Below are 25,543 nucleotides of genomic sequence, written 5' to 3'. Positions count from 1 at the left end.
CGCTAATTGGCCAGAGGGAGGTGGCGCTCTGGCACGCTTGCGCGGCGAGTAGAACGTGTGGCGGCGGCGGAGATCGCGTCTCCTCTTTTGCTCCCAGTCCCGGGTGCTGTTCTAGTGTGCGCCTGGCGCTTCTATCCAGCCCACCGACGGTAGCCTGTCGCTCGCCTGCTCCTTGTCGCTGCAACCTCTCTCCAGCGCCGACACAAACCCTGACACTTGCAGTCCGGCCGGCCGCCACACTCGCTGCCTTTCCAGCTCCACACATGGCCTCCGCACAGAGCAGCGGCTCCTCCGGGGGACCCGCGGTCCCCACCGTGCAACGGGGCATCGTCAAGATGGTGAGAGCGGGGCCCTGGACCCGGACCCCTCTGCTGCCTTGGAACAGGAGTCAGGCATTGACTTCTTTCCCTCCAGTCAGCCTGCATGGTCTCAGTTCGCTTTTCCTCTGCCCCTTCCTCACTCTCCACCGAATCTTCTCCAGGCAGAACCCGAAGGAACTTCCCTTGACTTTTGCCTCCCGGGCAACCTGTCCATGATTCGGTCACAGTGATTTTCGTGGTCGCGGCTTTCAGAGCCCCTGGCAGAAGCAGGTCTATTACCGATTCATTAACGGAGATAGTTCACGGATAGTTAACTCCCATCCCCCTCTTTCTGTCCATTTTGACATATGCCGGTCAGTTCGCAGTTTTTCTAGGTGCTGACATCTTTTCCTGGAACCCCAGGAGCGCTTGGCTGTCACGAAGCTTCTCTCTTTCCACTGACTCTTAGTTACTTACTCAAAGTTTCTCAACTCTTTCCCCCCTTTTATCTCTATGTCTAGTTTCTAGGCTTGGAAGCTCCTGATTTTTGTGTATTTTTAACTTAAAAATTTAGCCTGGCAGGGATCTTCTACTAAGTAGCACTTCCTCACTTCCTAAGGACAAGGAGCCTGTTTTAAAGAGGGTAAGTAACTTGCCTTAAGGGCACATGTCGGTTTGGATTGGAGCCAGTGACAAGAGCCCAGGTGTTCTGATTCCCTGTGTAGGCCTCTTAATATATAGAGCCTGCCCACTTACCTTTACTCTCTTCATTCTGAATTTTGAATTCAGTCACCCCCACTTCCACATTAACTTTGTAGCATAAATTTGTTCTATTTCTTATATTGTCTCTCCTTTTTATTCTCCCACATCTTGAGATCTTAACATTTTCTTGTTTGTTAACAGATTTTTCTGACTGAGATGGCTGTGATCTTCTAGATTGCTTTTCATATTGTAACTCCCGAGTTTTCTCTCCAGAGTGGAAGATAGTTTTCCCCAAAGAGCCAGTTTTTAAAACATTCTTGGTTTTGCTGTCCCGTTGTCTTTCACAGGATTACTGTGTTCTGCAGGAGGGACCAGGGAGATGGCTCAGTGGATAAAAGTGCTTGCCGTTCAGTCATGAGGACCTCTTTTCAAATCTTCAGTACCCACGTTAAAGCTGGACATGGCTGTTCCATTGCCCGTGACCTCTGTGTTGCATGTGGCATAGACTGGTGGACCCTGGGCTTTCCCTGCTTGGCCAGTCTAGCTACAATATCAAGCTTTACGTGCATTGAGGGAAACTTTTTCTCAAATGGGTGGAGAGCACTGGAGGAAGACACTGATGCTCTCCTGTGCTCCAATATCTTTGGCCCTCTGCTTGGGTGCTCAGGCACATTTCCCTAACATGCACCCACATATGTGCACGCACATGTACGCCTTTGAATATGAATATCTAGCAGCTTGTGTGTAAGATTCTTGGGATGTTCAATATTGCCTTTTTGCCTTTCTATTTATATCTAGACAGTTGGAATTCATTAGAGTCAATGAGTAGGGCATTTCCAAGGTCCATGTTTTCTCTCTGAAACTTTGACTCTTGAAAGGATTTTCCTGAACGGCTGCTTCTTTCATTACCCTTTTCATTGGTACCGGTCTTCTCTTAATAATAGGAACAGAGTATCATTTAGCTGTCTGGTGTGGTGTTAGTAGCCTGCAGTAGATTTTTTTTTTTGTTTGTTTGTATTTTTGTTTTTTTTTTTTTTGTTTTCTTGCTAGGGCTTGACTTTTTTTTAAAGGCCTCCCTTTTGTAGGAAGGAAGTTGTAGGAAGCTTCCACGTTATCTGGGTTCTCTGAGGTGACTTCCTTTTCACCGGTGACATGCCCTGTGGATACTGTGTTAGCAACAGTCACCGTCACATCTTCTGCTGGATTCCCTCTCCATATTATCTCACTCATATCATCTAGAAAGCAGATGTCTAAGCTGAGGTTCTGATAGGCTAACTTACCCAGACAGGTACCTTTTTATTAGTAAGAAGAGGTAGAGCTGAAACTTGAACCCAGGGCTGCCTGCCACCACACAGCCAGTGTAAACCATGCTGTGCTGTGAGGCGTCTGACCGCAGGACTTCGGGGTATTTCTTTCTGCCATAAAGGGTGGGGCCAGTGATGCATGACCGCAAATTACAAGTGAAGCTGACAGTAATTGAGAAAAGATTAGATGCTGTTCCATGGCTTGTTGGTTGCTGCTGCCCTGGTTGTGTGACTTCATTTGGTGCTTATGGTTGCTGTGTGCATAGGGGTGTTTTGTACAGTCTTTAAGAGTCAGTGATTTGAGCAGATTGTACCAGGCATGGACTGCCACATGACCTGACCACATTGCAGGGGCTGGGTGGGTGAGTTCCCAGCAGCAGAGTTGTGCCAGGCTTCGGAACCTTGTCTGGAATGAAGAATCGACCAATGGCAAACAGCTCCCTGAAGCTCTCCCACTAAGCAAAGTTGTATTTTCCTGGAGAGTGACCGTTTCTAGTGGTACTGGGAACTGCCTTGAGAGAAGTCTGCACACGAGGATGGAGCTCTTTTGCAGCAAAGAGAGCAAGAAGCAGGTTAGAAAACAGAGGTGCTGCTTTCTTTTGACATTTGGAAGGATGCAGAAATTGGAACACCGAATAAGCAAAGGCATGATTTTGAGTGGGAGCATTTATCTTCCTGTGGACGGGGCTAATCTGAGGGTCAGAAATGGTTGAAGGTGGAGGCTCTGCAGTGAGAAGGAATAGGTCTCCCCCCTCTGACTCTTCCCTCTCTCTGTCTCTCTCTGTCTCTTGTTTTTCTCCCTCTGTCTCTGTCTCTCACTCTGGTTTTGTGGGGCTATAGAGAGTCTGTTTTTTTCTGGTCTTTGAGAACTAAGTTTAAAAGACTCATTTAAACTAGCATTAAAAAAAAATGATTGTTATGCCAGTGGCTGTGTGCGCTGTCTGGATTGGGGGGACAGTTTATTCTGGAGTATCCTTAAGGAGGACGTGGGCAATAAATTGACACAAGCATTTTGGAGTAGTCTTGTTACTAAAAAAAAGAACTCAGGTTTGAGGGAAACATGAACACATATTTCTGTGTTTTGAGTTGGGATAAGATTAGCAGAGATGCAGGTGGGTAATATACAGTTTGGGTAATTAAATATCTCTGTCAAATCAGATCTTATTCTTGAAACCTGTGACACTCTCAACTCTGGGTTTCTTTGACTGCTTCGCTGGACTTTTCCTTTAGCTGTGACAGAGTGTTGTCTACTGTCTACATAAGTGACGTTCTATCACCCCATTTGGTGGCTGCCTAAAAAAGGCTATTTTCTCTGGCTTTACTGACCAAGTTTCCTTTTTGTATTGGGGACAGCACCTCCTATGGCTTTCCATTTTTCTATGAAATTTGGTATTTTTGGGTATCTCCTGAGGCAGGCTCACATGACAGCTTGGCTTTCACAACTGTAGATGAGGCGTGTTCTTCAGCCTTCTGTGCCTGTTGCCAGCAGACATGGACTCAGTTTACCTTATTGTGCTTTTGGTGTGGAAGGCCTAAAGGTTGAATTGTCTCACACTTACTCCCTTATACAGGGAAAAGGCCCTTTGTCGGTCTTCATGGTTTTATACATCAACTCTGTTTCTCAGTGCTGACTAAGAAAAGGGACAATAAAAGGTAAAGTGAGTGACCGTAGTTTTCTATGTCCATAGGATTCATACTGCCTATTTGGTGTCAAGGGTAAAGTTCCTCCAGGTAGCTTTGTGGAAATTTCTTTGAAGTGTAGCCTGTAGGAGATTCGTCCTATAATTCAGTTTATTCATTTCTTCCTATAAATTCAGTTTATTATACTTAGGTATATTTTAGACCTCTGAGCTAAGAGGATTTTTTTTTTTTTTGTTTTTGTGTTTTTTTGTTTTTTTTTTTTTGAGATTTGAGTGGAGACAGTAGTTTATGTTGTTGACTTGCTTGTTTTTTTTCTTTGTTTTTAAGACAAGAGTCTCGTGTGGCACAGGCTGTCTTCAAACTCCTGTCACCTCGGACTACCAATCCTCCTGCTTCTACCTCCCTAGTGCTGGGATTACAAGCCTGTGCTACACAGCCAGCTTTTGACTTTCTTTTTTCTGTATGTGCTTTTCTAATGTAGGGACAAACAAAATGTGCCTAAGCTATTTAAATACCCTTGTTTACCATTTAAAAGTCTAAGGTAGCTGTAGAACAGTCTCTTACAGGGGCCATGGGCACTGAAGTAGAATAAGAGAAAGACTTCCCTGGAGAGAAGTTATGTATGGTACCTCTCAATCGAGATCAGTAAAGGAACACAAAGTTATGCTTGTGTCTTGAACACTTTCTGAAGTCCTTCAGTGAAAATGAAGTATCTGTCTGGTTCCAGTTAATGCTGGCAGCAGTGCTGCCATGTAACTAGATACATAGAATAAGAGATAATCATAGTTCCTTTTCTTTCTTTCTTTCTTTTCTTTTTTTTTGTTTGAGACAGATCTCACTGTGAAGCACTGTGGTGACCAAGCTGACCTCAAACTTGTGGCAGTCCTTCTGCCTTTAACCTCCTGAGAGCTAGGAATGTGGGCATGTGCCCCTGTGCCAGGCTTTGTGACATTTCTTTTTCTGTTGAACTACGATGACTGCTCGCCAAGCTCTGTCTGGTCATTGGGTTCCTCTCCTGTGGCTCACGGAGAAGTCAGTAAAGAAGGGAATAAGTAAGCATGGTCAGAGAGGAGAGTGAATTCACATAGTGGACCAGAACATGGTACTTGGGAGCAAGAGAGGATGGATTCCTTTAAATAGTGTGTTTAGGAAAGAATTCTCTCAGTTGGAGTTTGCACTGAGATGTGGACATCAAAGAGCCAACCAGTGGGAAGTGTTTCCAGTAGAGGAAATGACTAGTGCAGAGCCCGTGGGGTTTCCATTGATCATTGTTCTCCAGTGTTTTTATAGTAGTTCTTTAGTGTCTTTAAGTTCAGTATCCACACAGATGGTGCGGATTTAACATGAGTTGCTGCATAACGTGTGTATAAGGATGATAAAAGGAACAGGCAGTAGGGGTAGTCATTGCCCTGGTATCCTGATGAGATCAGTAACTTGACAGGCTACTGAATAAATAGATGGAATGAGAGGCTGGGGAAAAAGATCTCTGTCTTAGTTATGTGTTTGTTTCTTTCAGGACCAAGAGTCATGCTTTTCTGACGTCTTATGAGTTGGTCCTATATTTTCAAGTCTTCCTTGGTGGGTACATGGATGGAAATAAAAGCCAACGCAGACTCAATTAAGAGTTAAATGGTCTCTATAACTGTCAGTGTATGTGTTCTAAACAGGTTCAGCAAGAGTTTAGTAGTGTCTGTCACTGCTATTTTGTTATTGGTTTTTCACGGTGTTGAATGCTGCTACAGGTTGCTTTCAGTACTCTTTAACCTACTAAGCTTTAGCTATTAGTGTCAGTGAGGAGCACAGTAGCATGCCTCAGCTCAAACCAATGGTGGGGGCTGGATGGTGGTGGTGGTGTGGGATGGGGTGGAGATGGGCTCATTAGTCTGGCTGGGTTTGGGCTTTGGAGGCCAGTGGCCAGTGCTTGTGATAACTGGACAAATGACTCCGTGCAGTTGATATGCTAGCTAACGGGAAGTGGGGAATGAGGCTCTTTTAGCTTCCACTTGAACATTCAAAAGAGAAAATTGTCTTCATTTTTAAAAATTACACAGGAGAGGGTTCTGGATTCTGGTGTACACTCACTTCATAGCACAGGCTAGCTAGCAAGGTGATTTTTTTTTTTTTTTCTTGGAAACAAGTCATGTGGCATAACTTAGGTTGACCTCAAACTTGTGACTCTTCTTCCTCAGCCTGCTGAGTACTGGAATCGCTGGCCTGGACCCTGTGGGCTGCAGTGTCTTACTCAGGTCTTACTGAGTGGATGAGGCTTTTCAGTATTGCCGGAGATGGGTGCATACCCACTTTCTGTTGCTACTTCCTCTCTTGGGAGATTGACATATGCTTTTTGTTTTTACAGCAGAAACTGATGCTGAATCACAGTCTGTGAGCGTTGGATGCAGATGGAGAGTTGTGGGAGCTCACTTTCAGTGAGCCTTAATATGATAAGTTAATGTTGTGTTTTTCTCACTTAGCTTTAATGCTTCAAACATGAACAGTAGCTTCAGTGGGCTTTTATGTTTTCAATTAGGAAGTTAGGCAACTTGGAGGAAACTTACTGAAAGTTTTGGTTTCATTTTCAGGTGCCATTAAAGCTGTGTGTGTGAGGGGATGGGGGAGAGAGGGGAGAGCTCAGTGGCCTGGGAGCCAGGAGACCAACGCCTTGGCCTGTGTGCATTTGTTTTGTTTTTTCCTCTGAATGATGTTTTGGGGAAGACTTTAGACTCAACTTACCTCTAGAGTGACTCATTGTTTTACACATCTTCTAGTCCTGTAAAGCTGTGATTATACCAGAAGCAGTTACATTTTCTTTAGGCACACTGAGACAAAGCTAAGAAATAGAATACCTTATGGCAGGCTTGACTCTGAATTGGTGTTTATCCCACAAGAAGCATGCTTTCTGCTTTCTGCTTTTCCTATAACAACAACACAACCACCTTTTTTTGGAGGTAGATTAGTCGAAATACAGTTTTTTAGTCTGAAAGATTAAAGACTGAATTAGGCTAGACTCTATGGTTAGAAGGCAGTGTGACTAGAGATTGGAGGGAGGGCCTGGCTTCTCAGTAGTCAGGATCAGCAGGTTGATGGCTGCTTCTGAGTGGCCTATATCCATTCTCCCACCTGTTTTGAATGCCTTCCCATTTTCCTGGAGCAGTAGACCTCGAGTTGTGAAGGTAAGGAGTGGGAGCTTGAACAAGTAACTCATGGCAAGAGTCTGCTTCTGTCTGGTTCTTAACTGAGGGACTCTGAGTGCTGCTGCTCTCCCTTGAGCTATTCTAGATGTTCCACTTTCATTTATGTATAGGAATTATCTTTATCTATTTTTTCTTATCCTTGGGATTGACCCTGAGGCACGTTTGGTGGCTAGGAATGCCTTCCTTGAGGTACATTTCCAATCTACCTTCATCTGTCTATTCTTGGTACTTCCTGTCATGGTTTCTTCTCAGTTTGTTTGTGTATTCTTGCTGTGTTTGTTTGTTTACTTATTCTCACTATGTTGTCCAGTCTGTCCACTCCTAATCTCTTGGATTGTGGGTAGGTACCACCTTGCTGGATTTCAGTTTTTGTTTTTAAATAGAAAAACTTTCTTAAATCCTCTCAAGAGTAGATCTCAAGCTAGAGAAAGGATCTCCTGGTTTTCTAACCAGGTCATTGTGTGGGGACCACCTGGTAGAGCAACTGAATTAACATCTGGGAGAGGCCTGGGAATCTGCTTAGAAAAGCCAGCCATTCCTCTGTGATTCTGAGAGGTTCAGTTTGGGATAGGGATGGGACTGGCATTTGGGACCCACTGATTTGCTTAACTTCTGAACTGTTTTATGTAGAGGAAGGTATAGGATACAGAGTAGATGAAGTGCACTTGTGGTGTTGAGTATGCCAGGATTTTATGAGGGAAGATAGGGAATTCTCTTGGCATTCGTTTTGATGGCATTCGTTTTGACTGCATTGGTTTAATCACTTCAGTATTGGGCTCTCATCAGGGTCCATTCACAGTGACTGTCAGATCAGATTCCTGGGTCATCACTGACAGCTGAGAAGTTGTTTTATATGCCTGATTTAGGCCATATGCTCCTTTTAACACTCATCTGCCACTTTTCCTTGTATTTGCATAGATTCCTGAGATCTTCCTATCACTTGGCACTGGTACCTTGGCACATTATTGCTACAGAATTCTCTAGTGTCATTTACCCACATGATAACTTTGAGTTCCTCACTTTCTGTTCTTGGAACCTGGAAGTCCTCTTTCCTTTTTTTCCTTCTGTTTTTCCTCCCCAGCCCCCTTTCAGGGGGTATTTTTTATCCCAGGCTGTACTGAGGATAACCTTTAACTTTGGGTCTTGCTGCCTCTACCCACTGCTGGGGATCAGAACCCTGGGTTCATGCATGCTGGGCAAGCACTCTGCCACCAAGCTATAGGCTCAGCTCTCTTGTCTGTTTGCTTGTTTCTTTTTGTTTGTTTGTTTGTTTGAGACAAGGGTTTTTCTGTATAGTCCCTGGCTGTCCAGGAACTTGCTCTGTAGACTAGGCTAACCCTGAACTCAAGAGATCCATCTGCCCCTGCTTTAATGCTGGACTCAAAGGTGTGGCCATCATACCTGCGTTTATTCTTGAGATCCTCTCTTTGTCTCAACTGTAGAGGGCAGGGCCAATGCCTGGGATTTAGTAACCACTGTGTCAGTTGCTTGGTGGTCTTGGATGTTTTAATGTTTCAGTACCTGTAGATCAAGTGGACCTTTTGGAGTTTTGCTGTTACCTGCTTTATCTGTAGACAGTTTTGTGACAAGGAAAAGTTATGACTTCCTAACTTACAGTGACTGGCGGAGAGATCAGATCTATCTTGTTCTTAGTGGTAGGTGCACAGTTCCTCTGCTTTTTCCTTTTCTTGGCTAAGAAGGTGGAAATATGTGATTATTGTGATGTAAGAGATAACTGTCTATATTTCTCAACGTGATCCTCCTTGATGGCTCAGCAGCTCTTGTTGCCATGCTTGATGACACAAGTTCAAGCCCCAGCTCCATATGGTGACAGAACTGACTTGTGCAAGTTGTTCTGTGACTACTACACTTTCACCTTAGTATGTGTATGTGTGTATACGCACACACACACACACACACACACACTTAGAATATGAGAGAAAACATTTGCTATTTGTCTTTCTGAGTCTGGCTTGTTTTGCTTAACATAATAATTTCTAGTTCCATCCACTTTCCTCCAGATGTCATGATTTGATTTTACTTTTTTATGGCTGAGTTAAATTCCACTGTGTATATAATCCACATTTTCCTTAGCTATTCATCTGTGGATGTATAGGTAAAATGATTCCATTTCTCAGAATAGTGCAGCAATAAATGTGAATGTACAAATGTTTGTGTGGTGTGTTGACTTAGAGTTTTTTGGGCATGTAATCAAGAGTGGTATATCTGGGTCATGTGGTGCTTTGAAGTACCTGTATATTGATTTCCAAGATGGCTCCACAAGTGTTCCACCAGGTGTGGATAAGGGTTCTCTCCCTATATCCTGTGGTGGCGCACACCTTTAATCCCAGCACTTGGGAGGCAGAGGCAGGCGGATTTTTGAGTTCGAGACCAGCCTGGTCTACAGAGTGAGTTCCAGGACAGCCAGGGCTACACAGAGAAACCCTGTCTCAAAAAACCAAAAAAAAAAAAAAGTTTATCTTTATTTATGTGATGTGTGTATGTCTGTGCATGTGTGTGCTAGGGCCCTGGAGGTCAGAAGAGGGTGTCAGATCTCCTTCGAATTGGAGTTACAGACTCTGAAGTGGATGCTGGAGCTAAACATCTTTGCAAGAATCAGCGAACACTCTTAACTACTGAGCCGTCTCTCCAGAATCCCTTACCTGCTTTTGATACAGGGTCTCATGTAGCCCAGGCTGGTCTTGAACTATCTATGTAGCTGAGTCTCTTGCAAGGGAAGAGAAATATGTTCAATCATCAGAGCTCTATTCTGTGCACATCAGAATGGTGTGTACCTGGCTTTAGAACTACTTAAAGACACTGTAGTTTCCATCTCAGTCTACCTGAGATTGCCAGGCTTCCTTGTCTTGCCATGATTATTAGTAATGGCCTGTTGGCCTGAGCTGAGTGATGAGAGGGAATGGCAGCAACAGTCAGCACAGGGAGACCGAGTGAGTGCAGGGGAGTGGGTGGTGGTGTAGCTCCCAGAGAGTAGCATGAACAAGGGAGGTGAGCTCCGAGTCCCCTGGGATGACTTGATAGGAGGAGGCTTGTGTACCTCAACAGCTCTGGCCAAGTCTTTGCTTGAGAGGTTTTGCTACCTGCCTCATGCAGTTACTGCTAGCTGACAAGAAGTAAGTTGGTTTGTAGTGGAAAGAGGAACTTGTGAATTTAAATGTCCATGGTTTTCTTAGAAGTAAAGTGGGTTGGGAAAAGTCACATCTTAGTTTTGGTTGGTTTTAAAATGTCTTTCCAGAAAAGATGGTATAAGGGACAGATGTCTTGACAGAGGTAAAGGCCACAAGATAAAAAGCAGGTGAGCTGGTGAAGCATGGTGGGAGCACTCAGAGGAGAGCAATCTGGCTCATATGCAAGACTGAGGTATTTATTGAAAGACTACGGGTGGCTGGAAGTTTGTTATTAGAAAAAGGAAAGAGAAAGAGGCTTCAGAGCTTTTGCTTCCAGTCCCTGAAATACACTCATGTCAGCCAAGTGTTCAACCTCGTGAATTCTGACCCAGGAGGTTTATTGTCTTGCAGCCTTAATAATACCAAGAACGTTTTTATTTGGGCAGCCACCCAAGGCATAATCGTTGTGCCAAGTAAAATTTATCTATTTACCCATTAGGGGATTGTTCTAGGCTTTAATGAGAAAAACAGTGTATGCTATTCCTCTATGTATATTGCGGGGTAGAGACCAGAACCTGGGTCCTGGGATCCCACTGGGATCTGTTATTCTGTGTGCAGTAATTACTTGCATTATTGCTCTTGGCAGGTGAGGCCTTTTACAGCCCAGTGGCCAGGAGGCAGCTTCTGTTACTTAAAAGCTAAGTTACCTTGTTAAACTCCTCTCTGGTGAGAGCTTTAGAGTCCCTCTAGACCTCCCATGGGCTCTCTCTAGGGTCCAGGGTCAGCACAGGGCACAGGTTAAGGTTGCCCTGCCTTTGTATTAATAGTCATAGGCATCTTAGCTCTGAGGAGTGGAATAAAAATTTTAATTGAATTCTTAGGAGTTCTTTTTAAAAGTTGAGTAGCAGCATGTCTGTGGGAGAAGCCAGGAGCAGTGTTAAATGGCAAAGGATTTGTACTTTTATTCCTTTCTGACACTTTGCCTTGGACTTAGAGTAAGAAGAGTCCTGGGATGACATGCTAATTCATCAATGAAAGACTGGCAGGTCTATGGTAGGTTTGTGATTTATACTCAAAATACTTTATTTTGAGATCTAAAGTTGACAACCAGCATTTCAAATAGGGAATGTTTTCAAATAACCTCAAGATTAAGCTTTTGTAGGTAACATACAAGTTGATGTATTTCTTCCTTTTATTGTATTATGAACCCTGCATGGAAAGCAAAAATAAGCGTTTGGTGTTTTTGAGATGATTCATTGAATAATGTGCTCAATAATCTAATGTCCTTTAGTGCACACAACTGGTCTGCTCATTTGGCTGTATGTGGTGCACAGGTCCTCTACCCCCATTTTTGCTCAGGGACAGGATGAGGGCAGTGCTGTCACTGAGAAAGTAAGAGATCCCTGACATGGCGAATAACACAGTAGCTTTTCCCTCTCCTGCCCTGGATTGGGAATTGCTATTGTACTTGCTTTTGGATGTGGCCTCTGGAATTGTGGGGAGGAAGGTCAGTTAAAGAACATGGGTTGGACATAGGGACTCGGCCGAGGAGTCCTGGAATGACATTCCAGATTTTTCTACCTTTTCTTACCACCTTTGATTTGCCCTGAAGTCGAAGTCTCTTTTCCTAACAGGAGTACTTTTTTTGCCACTCTGCAAATATGACCATAATCTTTGGAGAACTGCTTCCTGCACTTGTGGTGATAGTACATAATTTCACGAGAAATAAATCTTCAACTTTTGATATATATATATTTATGTATACACACATACATACATACCAGCAAGGAGTTAGTTCTGAAACACCTTGGACATTCATTCAAAATATATGTGAGCAAAAATGTGATCCATTATTAAGATGCACCGTGTAGGCGGAGCTTGTTTACTCTAGAAAGTATTCAGGAAAGGGAAAAAGGCCCCAAACACTTTCCCCTGTTTCTGTTCTTAGACTTAACACAGAACCAACCCTCTTGTGACAGATGTGTGGGTTATGTCCCACATAGCAAATTTCTTTTTTCCCCACAGAAAACACCCAAGTGGGTATCTTAACTCATTTCTGACCTGTTTACCTGGAGAGAGCATCAGGTCTCACAATGTTCATTTTTACAAGAGAATCCTTAGGTACCAATCCCAGGTTCTAGGTGGTAACATGTACTCCCAACCAACTATAAACTAGTGTTCTCTTCCCTGACAGTAATTTGCTCAGACATGTCATAGAACCTATAGAAATATTCACTGCTTTGTTAGGGATGCTACTCCAGTGGACACACCCAGGTGAGAAGATGGATATGACAGTATAAACAGGTGGGGTTCATGGAGCTTCCATGCTCTCAGGACTGGCCACACTCAGAACCTCTGTTCAGCAACCTGGAAGATCATCAGATCTTATTCAAGAATTTTTAGAGCACATGGACCTGGTGGTACAAGCTTGTAAGTCTAAGCTACTAAGGAGGCTGAGTTTGGAGGAGTACTTAAAGCCCAGGAGTTGGAGCATAGACTTGGGATGCATAGCAAAACCTTGTCTCAAATTTTGTCCCCAGTATGTACAGTATGTATACATGCTGTAGGTGTACATGGGTGTCTAAGGTTGCTATGTAGTATCTTCCTCTATTGTTTGCCGCCTTTTATTTTTGTAGACAGAGTGTCTCACTGAACTTGTTGTTTGTGTTAGAATGCTGTATAGAGAGCCCTGAAATAACTTTTCTCCTCATCCTCTCAGGTGTGTACAGCCACACTTGATAATCAAACCCAGGGCTTACCAACTGAGGTATGTTTGCAGCCACTTCATTCATTTGTAGAATTTAATCATAAACACCATTCTCTTAGGTTGGTGGGTGGTCGAAAGTTGCAGTCTTTATTCATTTGTCTTTCAAGGGATCTGGCCGTGTCCCGAGACAATGATGAAGCTCTATTCTAAGTCACCTGGGGGGGGGGTGGTGCTAGAAAGGTTGCTCATTGGTTCTTCCAGTGGGTTCAATTTCAAGTACTCACAAGTGTCTGTAACTCTAGTTCCAAGGGATATGTGACCCAATCTAGCCTCTAAGGGCATCAAGTATGCATACGGTACACAGACATACATGCAGCGAAAACACTTGTATACATAAAATAAGAATAAATCTTAAAAAACAAAAACAAAACCTCAAGGCTCTGTATTGTGTTCCATTATGAGCACTAGGCTAAACTTTGCCTTTACGTCTAAGGGTGGAAAGGTGGGGTTGGGATTGGAGTTTCTGGGAGACTGATCCAGCTTGATTGGTGGTGGCCTAAGCTTGCTTGTTCCCTTTCTTCTGAGTATCTCCCAGCCATTGTGTTCTGAGCTCATTCACTTACATTTCTCAGTGAGTTGCGAAGTTAAAAGTAACACTGTTACTCTTTTTTGCTGTCAGTTTAGGCATTTAGATACACTTTTTTATTACCATAGTATTTGGATATAGGCTTATGTTGCAGATCTGAGAGGTTCTGTTTACTAATCAAGAACAAATACAGAATTCATGGGGAATATAATTAAAGTAGAGATGATAGCATTTGCTCAGATACCAAGTATTCCCTTCAGACACAGGAAGTGATGGAAGAAAGCGGGAAGACAATTGAATATTGAACAGTTAATTAGGAGATTCTTCAGAGTGGTCAGGGATATAGATTTGAGTGGTTTCTGTTGAAAATAGAGTAGACTTGACAGCTCACAGGAAATAAATCAATTGAGTGGTTAGAAATGAGTTAGCCAAGACATTCTTGAAGGAGGTAACAAGGGAAATTGGGCATCTGATAAGAATACTGAGGGAAGCAGCTGGAGAGAACAGTGACAAAAATAACATGAACTTCCTGGGGAGAATGAAGTGATGCCGAGCAAAATTGGAGTTGTTGGAGGCAGAAGCAGAGGGCTGGGTAAGGGGGATCTCCTGGGGATGGAGGATCCATAAGAGGACAGTTACATCCCTTCATGCTGAGGGAGTGTGGGGCTTTAGAGAACATTGTGCTTTATGTTATTTGATGGAGAAGCTGGAGAAGCAGGTATGAGTGTTACTTTCCTCTTAGGGCTTGTTAGCTTTTGCAGAAATCCTGTAAAGTTATGAATTGTTTAAGTACAATCATGTCTTAATGGTTTTTGTTCTTGCTTTCTAGAGTCCAGTATGGAATATGATATTAACAACAATTAAAAAAAGCATAGTTTATTTGGTCTTGTTCTATGCTCTGAGCTTACCATGGTGAACAAGGTTAACATGGTCCTTTGCATATTGTCTTGAGGTCCATGGGTGAGGAGTGTAGAGCCTCAGATTTCTTGGGAAGACATCTCTGAGAAAACAAAGTTTCAGCTCTGTTTGCTGGAGAATTACTAGGCCAGAGTTATGGTGGGAATTAGCCTCAAACTTCATTATTCATGCCAGTCACCTGGGGATGTTGTTAAAATGCAGATTCTGATTCATTAGGTCTGGTGCAGCATGTGAATCTGCATTTCTGATTAGTGTGGAGCTAGCACTGGTCTGTAATCTGCAGAGGCTTTCTGAACATCATCACCTTGGTCATTTATTCTTTAGCATCTGTTAAAAGGTGATGGGGTTCAGCAAAGCCATTTTTCCTTCCCTTCATTCTATGGCCATGGTCATTGCAGTGATAGAACCAAATTGATTAGTGCTTGCAATCTGTGGCTGGTTTTGTAATAAAGATTCTTTTTAAACTATTACTTGTTTTTTGTGTATGGATGTTTTACCTGCACGCATGTTTGTGCACCACATACATATATGCCTGGTGCCCTTAGAGGAAAGAAGAGAGCATCCATTTCCTAGGGATTGAAATTATAAGTGGTTGTGAGCTGCCGTGTGTATGCTGGCCTAAGGTTAATGAAAATGCTTTGTTTCCTTGGTCCTTACCTTTAGATAGCACACGCTGTAGACAACACCTAAGTTTCAGGGACAGGAATAGGAAACCTTAGGAAAAAAAGAAAATACAGTTTTGTAGTAAATTAACAGCAAATTTCTCTCTGCATTTCTTCAAATGTTTAGAGCTCACCTGCCCTAGTCCCCAAGTGATGTTTGCAGGTGTCCCTACTGTATATGTCTCAGTCCTTGTATTAGTTACTTTTTTATTGCTGTGATAAAATACCATGATTAGTGAAATTCATACAAGAGTTTATTTAAGTTTCTAGTTCCAGAGGGACAAGAGTCTATTATGGCCCGGAAGTTGCAGACACACTAGTTAGACTTGTCCTTATAAGACCTCAAAGTCCACCCCATCAGTGACACCACACTTATTCCAACAATGGCCACACCTCCTAACAGTGCCACTCCTTATGGGCCAAGCCACTACATGTACATTTAGTAAAACAAGAGTAATATGTTCCTCCATAAAACTGTGATCTCTAGAGCTATGGAATTTTGACTGGTCTAAATTCTGTCCTATGGAACAGGCTTTGGATCTAATCAGAAAGGCATAGGTTAGCCCCACAGTCTTCATGTCATGTTATTGTACCATTATATGGCTATGTCTTGCTAGGGAGGTCAGTATTATAACATTCACCACTGGTAATACCACTGATGACTTTTCTCCCTCAGTAGCCTGCATAGGACCATTCGTGTTATGAAAGCTAGCCATCAGGGAGGAAGGTCTTAGGTCCAGGTCCAGGTCAGGGTTCAAGTTTTCAGCTTGATTTCTGTCTTTGCCATAGCCAAAGTGTCCAAGAGCATGATCGGGGGATTCTGATATCTTTTTGATGAATAACTCATATGGAGTTATTACATGCTGGGCACTAAAATTTTCATTTAGTAACCAATGTCTTCTGGGGGGAAACAGGCCATCAATGCAGGGCACCTGCTTTCAAATCAGATGTGTATTGTGTGTGTTTTCACTGGCCCAGCAAAATAAAATACATCCTTGGTTTTGGTTAACCTAGTACTTCTACGTAATTTATTTTCTTTTTATTTACATTTTTTTAGACATAGTCTCATCAGGGTCCCAGGCTGGTCTGGAATTCCCTATGTAGCCAAGGAGGACTTTGAACTTCTTATCCTCCTGCCTTAACTTCTGAGTGCTGGGATTCCAGGTGCCACAGATAAATTGAACCCAGGTTGCAAAGGTAGCACATTTCCGGTTCTTATATGTTTCTTAGGTTTTTGTTTTTTAAAGACTGGGTCTCACTATGAAGAATCTCTATGTAGACTAGACTGGCCTTGAACTCAGAGATTCACCTGCCTCTGCCTCCTGAGTGCTGAGAATAAAGGTCTGAGCCACTCTGCCCAGTTTAATACTTTAAATGTGATTTTTAACTTTGTATTTTGGAATACTTTCCAGCTGTTGAAAATGGTTGGAAGAATAGTGCTTTAATTCCTGTGTCCGCTTTACCTAGAAAGTTCACTGGCTTATTCTCTTTGTAATAATTGAAAACAGGCATTATTCATAGTATTTATGTTCCATGAAGTTGCAAATACTGAGTTCCTGTATACTGAACAATGTCTGTGAAAGACAATATAAAGTTAGGTCCCTTTGGGATCTGTGGACCCATATTCAAGTTTTTATTACCTTGTTCAACATGTACTTTTGTTAAAGACATCTTTTAAAAAGTATTTTATTTTTGGTTATTGTGTATGTGTGGTAGTAGGTAGCAGGTGTCTGTGCAGGTCAGAAGAAGGCATCAGGGCATCTGGAGCTGGAGTTATAGGCTGTTGTGAGCCACCTGATGTGTGTGTTGAAAATGAAGCTCAGGTCTCTTAAATACATCCTATCAGAGTCACACTGTTGGTAATTCCATTGTTGCTAATGCTGATAATCTAGTTCCTTGGTTAAGATGTTATCAGTCAGGTTTCTCTAATGTATTTTAGCCAATAAAATCTTTATGTAATGGCTAGTAAGTATTTTATTTAATGGTAAACATGCAGGTAGTACTTCGGGAAGATATTTTGAGATTATACAAATATAAATATTTATCTCAATTGTCCACCACTCTTAGCACCCCCATCGATTCTTACAATTTTAATTATTTTTTAAAAGAACTTATTTTTCTGTGTGTGTGTGGAGGTCTATGTGGAGGTCAGAGGACAGCCTGAGGTAGTCAGTGTTCTCCTTCTGCCACTCAGGGCATCAGGCTTGGTGGCAGGCACCTTCACTTGCTAAGCCACCTTCCCAGCCCCACCTTTATGATTCTTGCTTGAGTCTGTTGTTGCTATGATTGTTCCCAAATAACAATTCCTAATTTTACCATTGATCCTACACTTACCAGTTGTCACTCTAGAACTCCCTTTCACAATTTGTTCATTCATTTGTTCAATGGATTGCAGTCTACTGTTACTATTTTGATTTTGTCTTTTTAAAGATCAATTTTCCATCCGTATGTCCATCTATCCATCTGTCCGTCCGTCCGTCCATCCATCCATCCATCCATCCATCCATCCATCTTGTGCATTGGTGTTTTGCCTACATGTATATGTGTGAAGGTTGTCAGATTATCCAGACTTGGAGTTCGGGACAGGGTGAGCTGCCGTGTGGGTGCTGGGGAGTTGAACTCCAGGTCCTTTGGAAGAGCAGCCAGTGCTCTAAACTGCTGAAGCATCTCTCCAGTCCCTATTATTTTGATTTTCAAATTGTCCCAATTTTGGCCCATGATAATACCCTTAAACAGACTATTTTATCATTTTGATAAAAGTATGTCATCATTGTCCTTTTCAAGAAAGTTTTCTGACACAGCCACATATTCCTGCCTGAGACTGACCTTTCCCAGACCCAAACCTAGAACTGTCAGTTTCTTAAGGAGCTCTTGCCCTTTTTAGCAGAGAGGTCTTTTAGAAGGTGGCATCTGGACATCAGGTCACCGTGCCCTCTTAGAGGATGCAAGTAGGAAATACATGTATGACATGTATGTCTGTACCTTTGTATTTATCTGTATGTTTTCTCAAACAGTGCCTTACTTTTGTTTCTCATCCTAGCTCTGTAACTTCCCTCTTCAACAGTGAGAGACCTGGCTTTAAGTTATCTTGCCTTTGTTTGCTCAGTTCCCCATGTGACCAATTGCTTGCTCCCAACATTTGCTTCCTCAGCTTCCAGTGACCTGTCGGCCAGTGCTGGGTGAGTAATCAGCCCTGCCCGGGGTCCAACCGGCCAGTGATGACATACGTGCACACATTCATATCTGTCTATCTCTTACCCATCCCTCTATCCCTCCTCCCTACCCCCCTCATACTTGCTTTGCTTGCCTTATTATGTTTTGGTGCAGAGTCTAGGTTTTTGTTTTTATTTATTAACCCATTGGTAGTATTGGTGGTTTGGCAGTGGAAATGGTCACCCTTAAAACTGCCCAGAATCCTGGGAGAAAAACTGGTATCTCCATTTCTTTGGGTAGAAAAAAAGCTTGCTTCTAGGCTTTTCTTTTGTTTGAAGTATTTCCAACATTATAAAGTTTTTGGAAGGTTTCAACTGGGTTAATTTTTTCCCTCCAAATTGTGCCTTTGGTGTTGGTGTGTAACTGAAATAAAGTACTTAAAAAAAAAAAAAACCTTCTGTTCTGTGCTTTATTTACTTAAAAAAAAAAAAAACCAATCAAACATTCATTTTTTTTCTCCGAAATGAACATGTTTCTTCACCAGAGGACTTGTAATTCTTCCAGATAGTTTGTGTTTGATTCTTTTTTCCTATCAGGATATTAAATGTAAGAGTTATGAGCACTCCCAAGCTATGTTCTGGCTCTTCAGAATTAAATTTTAGTATATGTGGGTCCTGTGGGCATACTTTGTATTGTCGTTGTTCAGAAAAGTAACATTCTTTTCCTTCTCTTTAATGCATACTTTGGTATGATGCTCTTAGCTTTCTTTGGACTTTATTTCTTTAACACTTAAGGAAATTCTTTTTTCTTCATGGTGAGAGGGTTGGAGAGTCCTGATCACTGTAGTTCTTTTCTGTACTTTTAATTAAGGCTTAGTACCTGACCCCAATCATTTGATAGAACAGAGAAAATTCTCTCTGTAGTGGTATTCTTAAGATCTAGAGCTTGTCATGACAATTTTATGGAATTTTGGTTTCTTTTAAAAACACAGAAATAAGAATATGTTTTTGTTTTAATTCCAGGTGTGGGGATATGGGGTTGCTTCAGACTGTCCTGCAGCAGGTGACTGATCTGCCACGTGCTATAGAAGAGGTGTAGTTTTTGTCAGCTGCAGACAGCCTCTGTGATTGTGTGACGCTTGGGATTCTGGGAACTTTTCAGAGGGTATATAAATGCTAGTGCCCTGAGAGGTGGGGTAGGTAGTTGTTGGTCATTCAGGGGGATAGGTTGTGGTTTGTTAGTCGTCATGCTCAAAGAATAAACAAAAGGAAAGATATTAGATTCAGGGCTCACTGTGTCTCTCCCCTCTATTCTTTCTGATTTAGTGATACAGTGTGAAATCAGAGGATAAAGGGTGGGGAAAAGAACTCACAAAGTAGCAAAGACCAGCCACAAGCAAAGAAGGAAAGCAGTTAGATTCAAGGATCTCTCTCTCCTACCTAGTGGTGGGCATGAAACTGGGGGGTGGGAAAAAACTCACAAAGCAAGCTACAAGAGTTTATTTACTTTTTTTGTTTATTTTTGAGACTGTATTTTAATTTCAACATTAACTCCTTTCCTTTTGTCCTTCCAAGTATACTCTTTCTCTCCTTTCCAACTCATGGCCTCTTTTTTCATCAACTGTAAATGCATGTATATATGTGCTTGTGTATACATATATGTTTCTAATTATAACTTGCCACATCCATGTAATGTTACGTACATGCATATTTTCGGGAATGACTGGCACTGATGACCTGTTGATGTACTCTTCCCTAGGGAGGGCCACCTTTTCTGCTCCCAGCTTTATCTGGTTGTAGTTCTTTGTGTAGTGGTTGTAGTTCTTTGTGTAGGGTTGGGGCCTCCTGAGCTTTTCTGTGTGCAGTTGTCATATTTGGTGTTCCCCTTGCTTAGCTCACCGTGGGGTGGTCACGTTGGTGAGTATAGCTTCTGATGTTACTAGGAGACAAAGTCTTCACAGAAACTCCTGACCCTCTTGCTTGCTTTTCAGTCTTTCTGCCCCTCTTCCACAATGTTCCCTGAGCCTTATGTGGGAGTGTATTGTAGATGTAACCATGTGACTGGACTTCATCTACTTTTCTTCTTCCTTTGAGAGGTCACATGACTATTGTCCTGAGATTTTGTTATTGTTTGATAACTGGAATGAATTTCTTTACATGGGTCTACTCTGTACTTGTTTTTCTTCCCGAGTTGTCTGTCTTTTTGTTGATCTTAATCTCTTGGATCTGTGGCAGTAAATAGAGCCAAGTGACAGGTCATAAAGACTTGACTCTGGAGAGCATGCTCTAGCCCTGCATGAGTTCCTTCCTTGCTGGGGAAGCTTTATTGTGCAGGGCTTTACCAGTACTTATTTTCACAAGTCACTGGTATTAGCTCATGGTTCTCATATTTGCAGTATTTGGGGTTTATTAGAAAGTCTGCTGGGATGCCATCATCTCTCTATGCTGTGTTTTCCTCGTCTATAAAACAGAATATGATAGAAAAGAGCAATTTATGATCCCTTCCCATTTCCTGAGCTACATAACAGGTGTAGACTGCCTTTGTGTTGTTGTCATTATTATTGCCAGTTCATAATTAATGGCAGATATTAATACTGCAGATTGGGCTGGGATAAGAACAGATTTATTTTCGCTCTTGATTATAGATCAAAGTCAGAAGGGTAGATTTGATGCTGGCCTTTATAAATTTTTATTTTATGGATGGTGGTGGTGTGTGTGTTTAGTAAATGGTGCTTTGATTTGGAGCAGCCAGCTCATGGGGGCTGGATGTTTCTAATGATTTGGTCTGTGATACCAACTCTGCTGGCCATACTTCTTCCTATGGTTTTTAGGCTGCAGTCATTTTAGCTGTCTGTATCCAGAGTCTTCAGCTGTAAAATAAAAGAACTACATGCTCTCTTTTTCTGACTTCTCTTCAGTGATCCTGAGATATATAAGCTGAGACCCTGTGTGTGGGGCTGGCTGGGGAGTGAGCATATCCTTAGAGAAACAGCAGCACCCTGAAGCCCTGAGTTTCTAGGTCATTGTTTTTGACTGGTAGGGCCTTTAATTTAGGTTTGCCTCTTGTTTTTAGCAGAAAAAATGAGGGGAGATAAATCAGGAAGATTAGGGTAGATTGAAAATCTACTTAGTTTTAATCTCAACTTAGTTTCTTTGTAGTTGTTTCTGTATTCTGTTTTGTAGGATGCTTCTGGATATTAAACAGTTTTGAGCTATATGCATTACAACTACTGCACCCTCTGTTCTCTCGTCCTCCCTCTCTCTCCCATTCCCTTCCTCCTTCACTTCTTACAATGTTGGGATTTGAATTTAGGGCCTACAGCTGAACTCTGTCCCCAGCCTTGTTTTTAGCTAAGTGTTTATTGAAACAATGTTTCCAGTTATGACTTAAGTTCTGCCTGCCTGCCTTTGTGCTTTTGGTGTCCTAACTAAGAAATGATCATCTAATGGGAGGTTATGCAGATTTACCTGTATGTTTGATTCTCTGTTATAAGTTTGACTTCTGTTTTCATGTCTGTGATGCTTTTTGAATTCCTTTTGTTTATAGTCTGAAGTAAGGATCAAACTTCTTCCTTCTGCATGTGACTGTTTAGCTGCACCTTTTATTGCAAGTTCTACTCTTTCTGAATTGAATTATGTAGGCATTGTTCAAAACCCATTAGTTGAATGTGTGGATATGGTATAGACCCTGTTTTATTTATCCTTACTCTCTTGTTTTTATCTTTTGTATTTGTCCTTCTGTTGTCATTTTTGCCCTCATGCCTTTAAGAGGTAGAAATGCCCATTAAGCTGGTCTTCTCCACAGAGCTAATAAGGTGCCTTTTTTGGATCAAGATGATTTTGCTTTTGAATTTGGAAAACTACTGGTCAGTATTTATTTTTAAGAGTTTTCTGTACAGTCATGTTGATATAACTGGTGAGAGTGTACTTTTGCATGTAGTTTTCTGTCTTGTGATGGCATTGGTCTGGATGTTCAAGAGTTAAGTGTACCAAATCATCAGTCTAGTGAAGATTTAATGTCATACTCTGTTGCTGGGCAACATTTTAGTGGCTCTCTATATAGTCTTTCACTGTAGGTAAATTTCCCAGTAAACCTGTAAGTGGATTTGAACAGTTTGAATCCCCATTTTTCTCTTAAGTGCTTGGTTCAGCCTCTGTGGCTGTCTTACTTGTGCCTTGAAGCCAGAGCCTTTGAATCCCCCCACATCTCTCTGCAACCTGTATAGGCAGAGCGGAGAAATGTCAAGCCTATAACCTCAGTCAAACTGACTCATTTTGACAGCTGGCTTCACAATCTTCCTGCTCTAGCAGGTAGTCCTGAGATCGTTCTTCAAGAATATGTCATTTTATTATTCTAATTGGATAAAGCGTTAACCATATGACTTGTTTTTTATGCCCTATAAATTAGCAATTAAGGATAATTACTGTATTCATGAAAGTTTGTAACATGAATCAGTCAGTGGAGCTTTGGGTTCAATTACCCATGACAGTTTCTTCAGTCTTTATTCTTCTGAAATTAAAACTATGATAAATGCTATGTTTTCCTTACATATGTTGTTTACTGTTTGTCTCCTTCCTTGAGCATCAGCTCCCCAGGAGCCAAACCTTTTTGTCTCTTTTGTATTCCCCTGAAATACGCAGCTTGTTTAGAACAGGCTCCCACACATCGTTGGTATTTAATCAGTATTGATGAAAAGCAAATCAGTCAGTCAACCAATCAATGAATTAACTTTGAAAAACCCAATGCCAATGTTTAATATGAAAACTGGCTTGATGTTGTATGAAATAACAATCTGTTTTATAGGACCTTCCTCTGTCTTTCTGTGTTTTACATAGATATTTTAAGCATACCCCCCCCCTGGTTTTATTGAGTAGAAAACCTTTAATAAACCCTTTAGAATATTTTTATTGAGGAAGAACTTCAGCAAAAACCTATGACAAGGCAGAGAGGGAGTTATCGGTTCTTGGAAAATGAGTTGTAGAGAACTGCAAAGGAGGGTATAGTGTCTTTTGAGTGATTCTGGATCCTGTAAATAGGAGGGAAACTAGTCTCTCTTATCAGAGAGGTTTCATTCTTCTATAGTGTCCTGAACACTGTTTTTCTGCCTCTCCTTCTGTGCCATTGGCAAATGCTGGGGAGACCATTTCAGAAGAAAGCTGTACCTATGTTCGTCTTTCCTGGCTGGAGGAATAGGAAGACAGCGGTGCCTGCCACATGAATCAGCCTTTAGGAGGATGGATTGGCGACCATGTCTTCAATTAGTGTACTTAGTATTAAAGAATACAAGAGCATCTTAAGGGAATTGATAGGGCTGGAGAGGTGGCTTAGTCAGTAAAGTGCTTGCTGTACAAGCCTGAGGGCCTGAGTTTGATCCCTAGTGCCCATGTAAGAAAGCCAGAGCCAGGGAGGTAGAGACGGGCAGATGAATTCTCACAGCTCGTTGGCTAGAGAATCCAGCGGAGCCAGTGAACTCCAGGTTCTGTGAGAGACCTGCTTCAAACAATAAAGTGTCGAGTGATAGAGAAAGAAAGAAACTGATGTTGATCTCTGGCTTCTACACAATGATGGCTCAGTGGTTAAGAGTGTTTCCTGCTCTTGCAGAGGACCCAAGATCAATTCCTGGTAGCTTATAATTGCTTGTAATTTCAGTTCTAGTGGATTCATTGATGCATTTTTTCCTCTGTGGGTACCAGTGCACATCTATGCATACATGAAAATATCACATATAGACACAAAGACACACATGAATAAAAAGTCGAAAAAGGAAGAAAGGATAAAAATGAAGAGCATATCTTGTAAACAGATTGAAAAGACAAGTTTTGTTTGTGTATTCTGATGTGGCTGCAGTGTAGTGATTTAGGCCAAAGTCTTTGTGCTTAAGGTATGGGAGACATGAACTAGAGTGCTAGTTTTAAAAAAAAATAACAATAAAGTGGGCAGTAGTGTGCATGCCTTTAATCTCAGCACTTGGGAGGCAGAGGCAGGCAGATCTCTGAGTTTGAGGCCGGCCTGGTCTACAGAGTTCCAGGACAGCCAGGGCTATACAGAGACACCTCCTCCCCGAAATAAAAAAGGAAAAAAAGTCAGCATCAGTGTATTGTTTGGAATTCTCATGAAAAGGTGGTAGAGTAACTAGATCAGTTGTAATATCATACAATGAAATACCATAGTCATCAAAATTGTATTTCACACCAGCGTGGGTGCATTGTATTAAAAAGAATTGGTAAAAGAAACAACATTGTATAGAAGACTCAATTAGTAGAGCTCAAAAATAGATAATATGGAGTTCTGTTGCTTACAGACATTTACTGTGAATGGAACACAAGTGTGCAGAACAAGGGAGTGATTTTCATAGTCAGCATGGTTGTGGGTATTAGAAAACTGGGTAGAAAGGACATGGAGGCTGTCTTAGAGTTTCTATTGCTGTGAAGAGACACTGTGACCATAGCAGTGTTTATAAAGGAAAACATACTTGGCTGTGGCTTACAGTTCAGAGGTTTAGTCCATTATCACGGAAGGAAGCATGTTTTGAAAGCAGACATGGGGCTGGAGAAAGAGCTGAGCGTTCTACATTGAATCAGCAGGCAGCTGGAAGAGAGAGTGACACTGGGCTTGACTTGAGCTTTTGAAACCTCAAAGCCTACCCCTGGTGATGCACTACAAGGCCACACCTAATCATGCCACTCCCTATGGGCCTATGGGGGCATTGCCATTCCAACCACCACTTTTGGGGACCTATACTTCTGGCAGTGTGCTAGCCATTGGATAGTGGCTTCACAGTTATTTTACGACTCATGATAGTTTTTCATAATTTAAAGCATTAGTTGAGATGGAGAATGCTAGTGGGTGTGTGGAAGCATCCTCCCCTTATAATCCTTCAGAGTGAGCTTCCTTCACAAGGATCTAGTGTGAGTGGTGTTCTCCATTGATAGAACCTTGCAGCCTTCCACACTAATCTTTCAGTGGCTATCATTTGTTTTGAAGCATAGAGTTGAGAACCCTTCAGAGTGAGTGAGCCTACCTCTCTGTTAGAGTGGCCTCACAAAGCAGAGGCAGTTTGAGTAGCTTATAGTTTTACAGCAGGCGTTTTTGTCTCTACTCAAAATCTTTCCTTTTATGGCCCTTCATGTATTGAAATAATGCCACTGAAGTTCAGAGTCCTTTTCACAGTTGCAAATAGGTTCTGTTCTGGCTCCTTAGCCAGGACTGGAGAGAAGGGAACTGAGGATGTGAGCGTTTAGAGGACAGTAGT

The 25,543-nt window shown here is 42.0% G+C and overlaps 1 protein-coding gene across 1 annotated transcript in view; it reads left to right on the top strand.

The window, feature by feature from the left end:
• The first annotated feature begins 30 nt into the window (after window positions 1-30).
• The window catches only part of Snd1 (staphylococcal nuclease and tudor domain containing 1), a 391,069-nt gene continuing 365,556 nt past the window's right edge, over window positions 31-25,543 (top strand). The window contains exon 1 of the mRNA XM_034518746.3: window positions 31-338. Within this exon, the coding sequence (XP_034374637.1) occupies window positions 264-338 (75 nt within the window). The 5' untranslated portion in view covers window positions 31-263. The remainder of the gene's footprint in view (window positions 339-25,543) is intronic.

Source organism: Arvicanthis niloticus, chromosome 15 (genome assembly GCF_011762505.2).
Source record: "Arvicanthis niloticus isolate mArvNil1 chromosome 15, mArvNil1.pat.X, whole genome shotgun sequence".
NCBI lineage: Eukaryota > Metazoa > Chordata > Mammalia > Rodentia > Muridae > Arvicanthis > Arvicanthis niloticus.
This window is presented reverse-complemented; position numbering and strand designations above follow the sequence as displayed.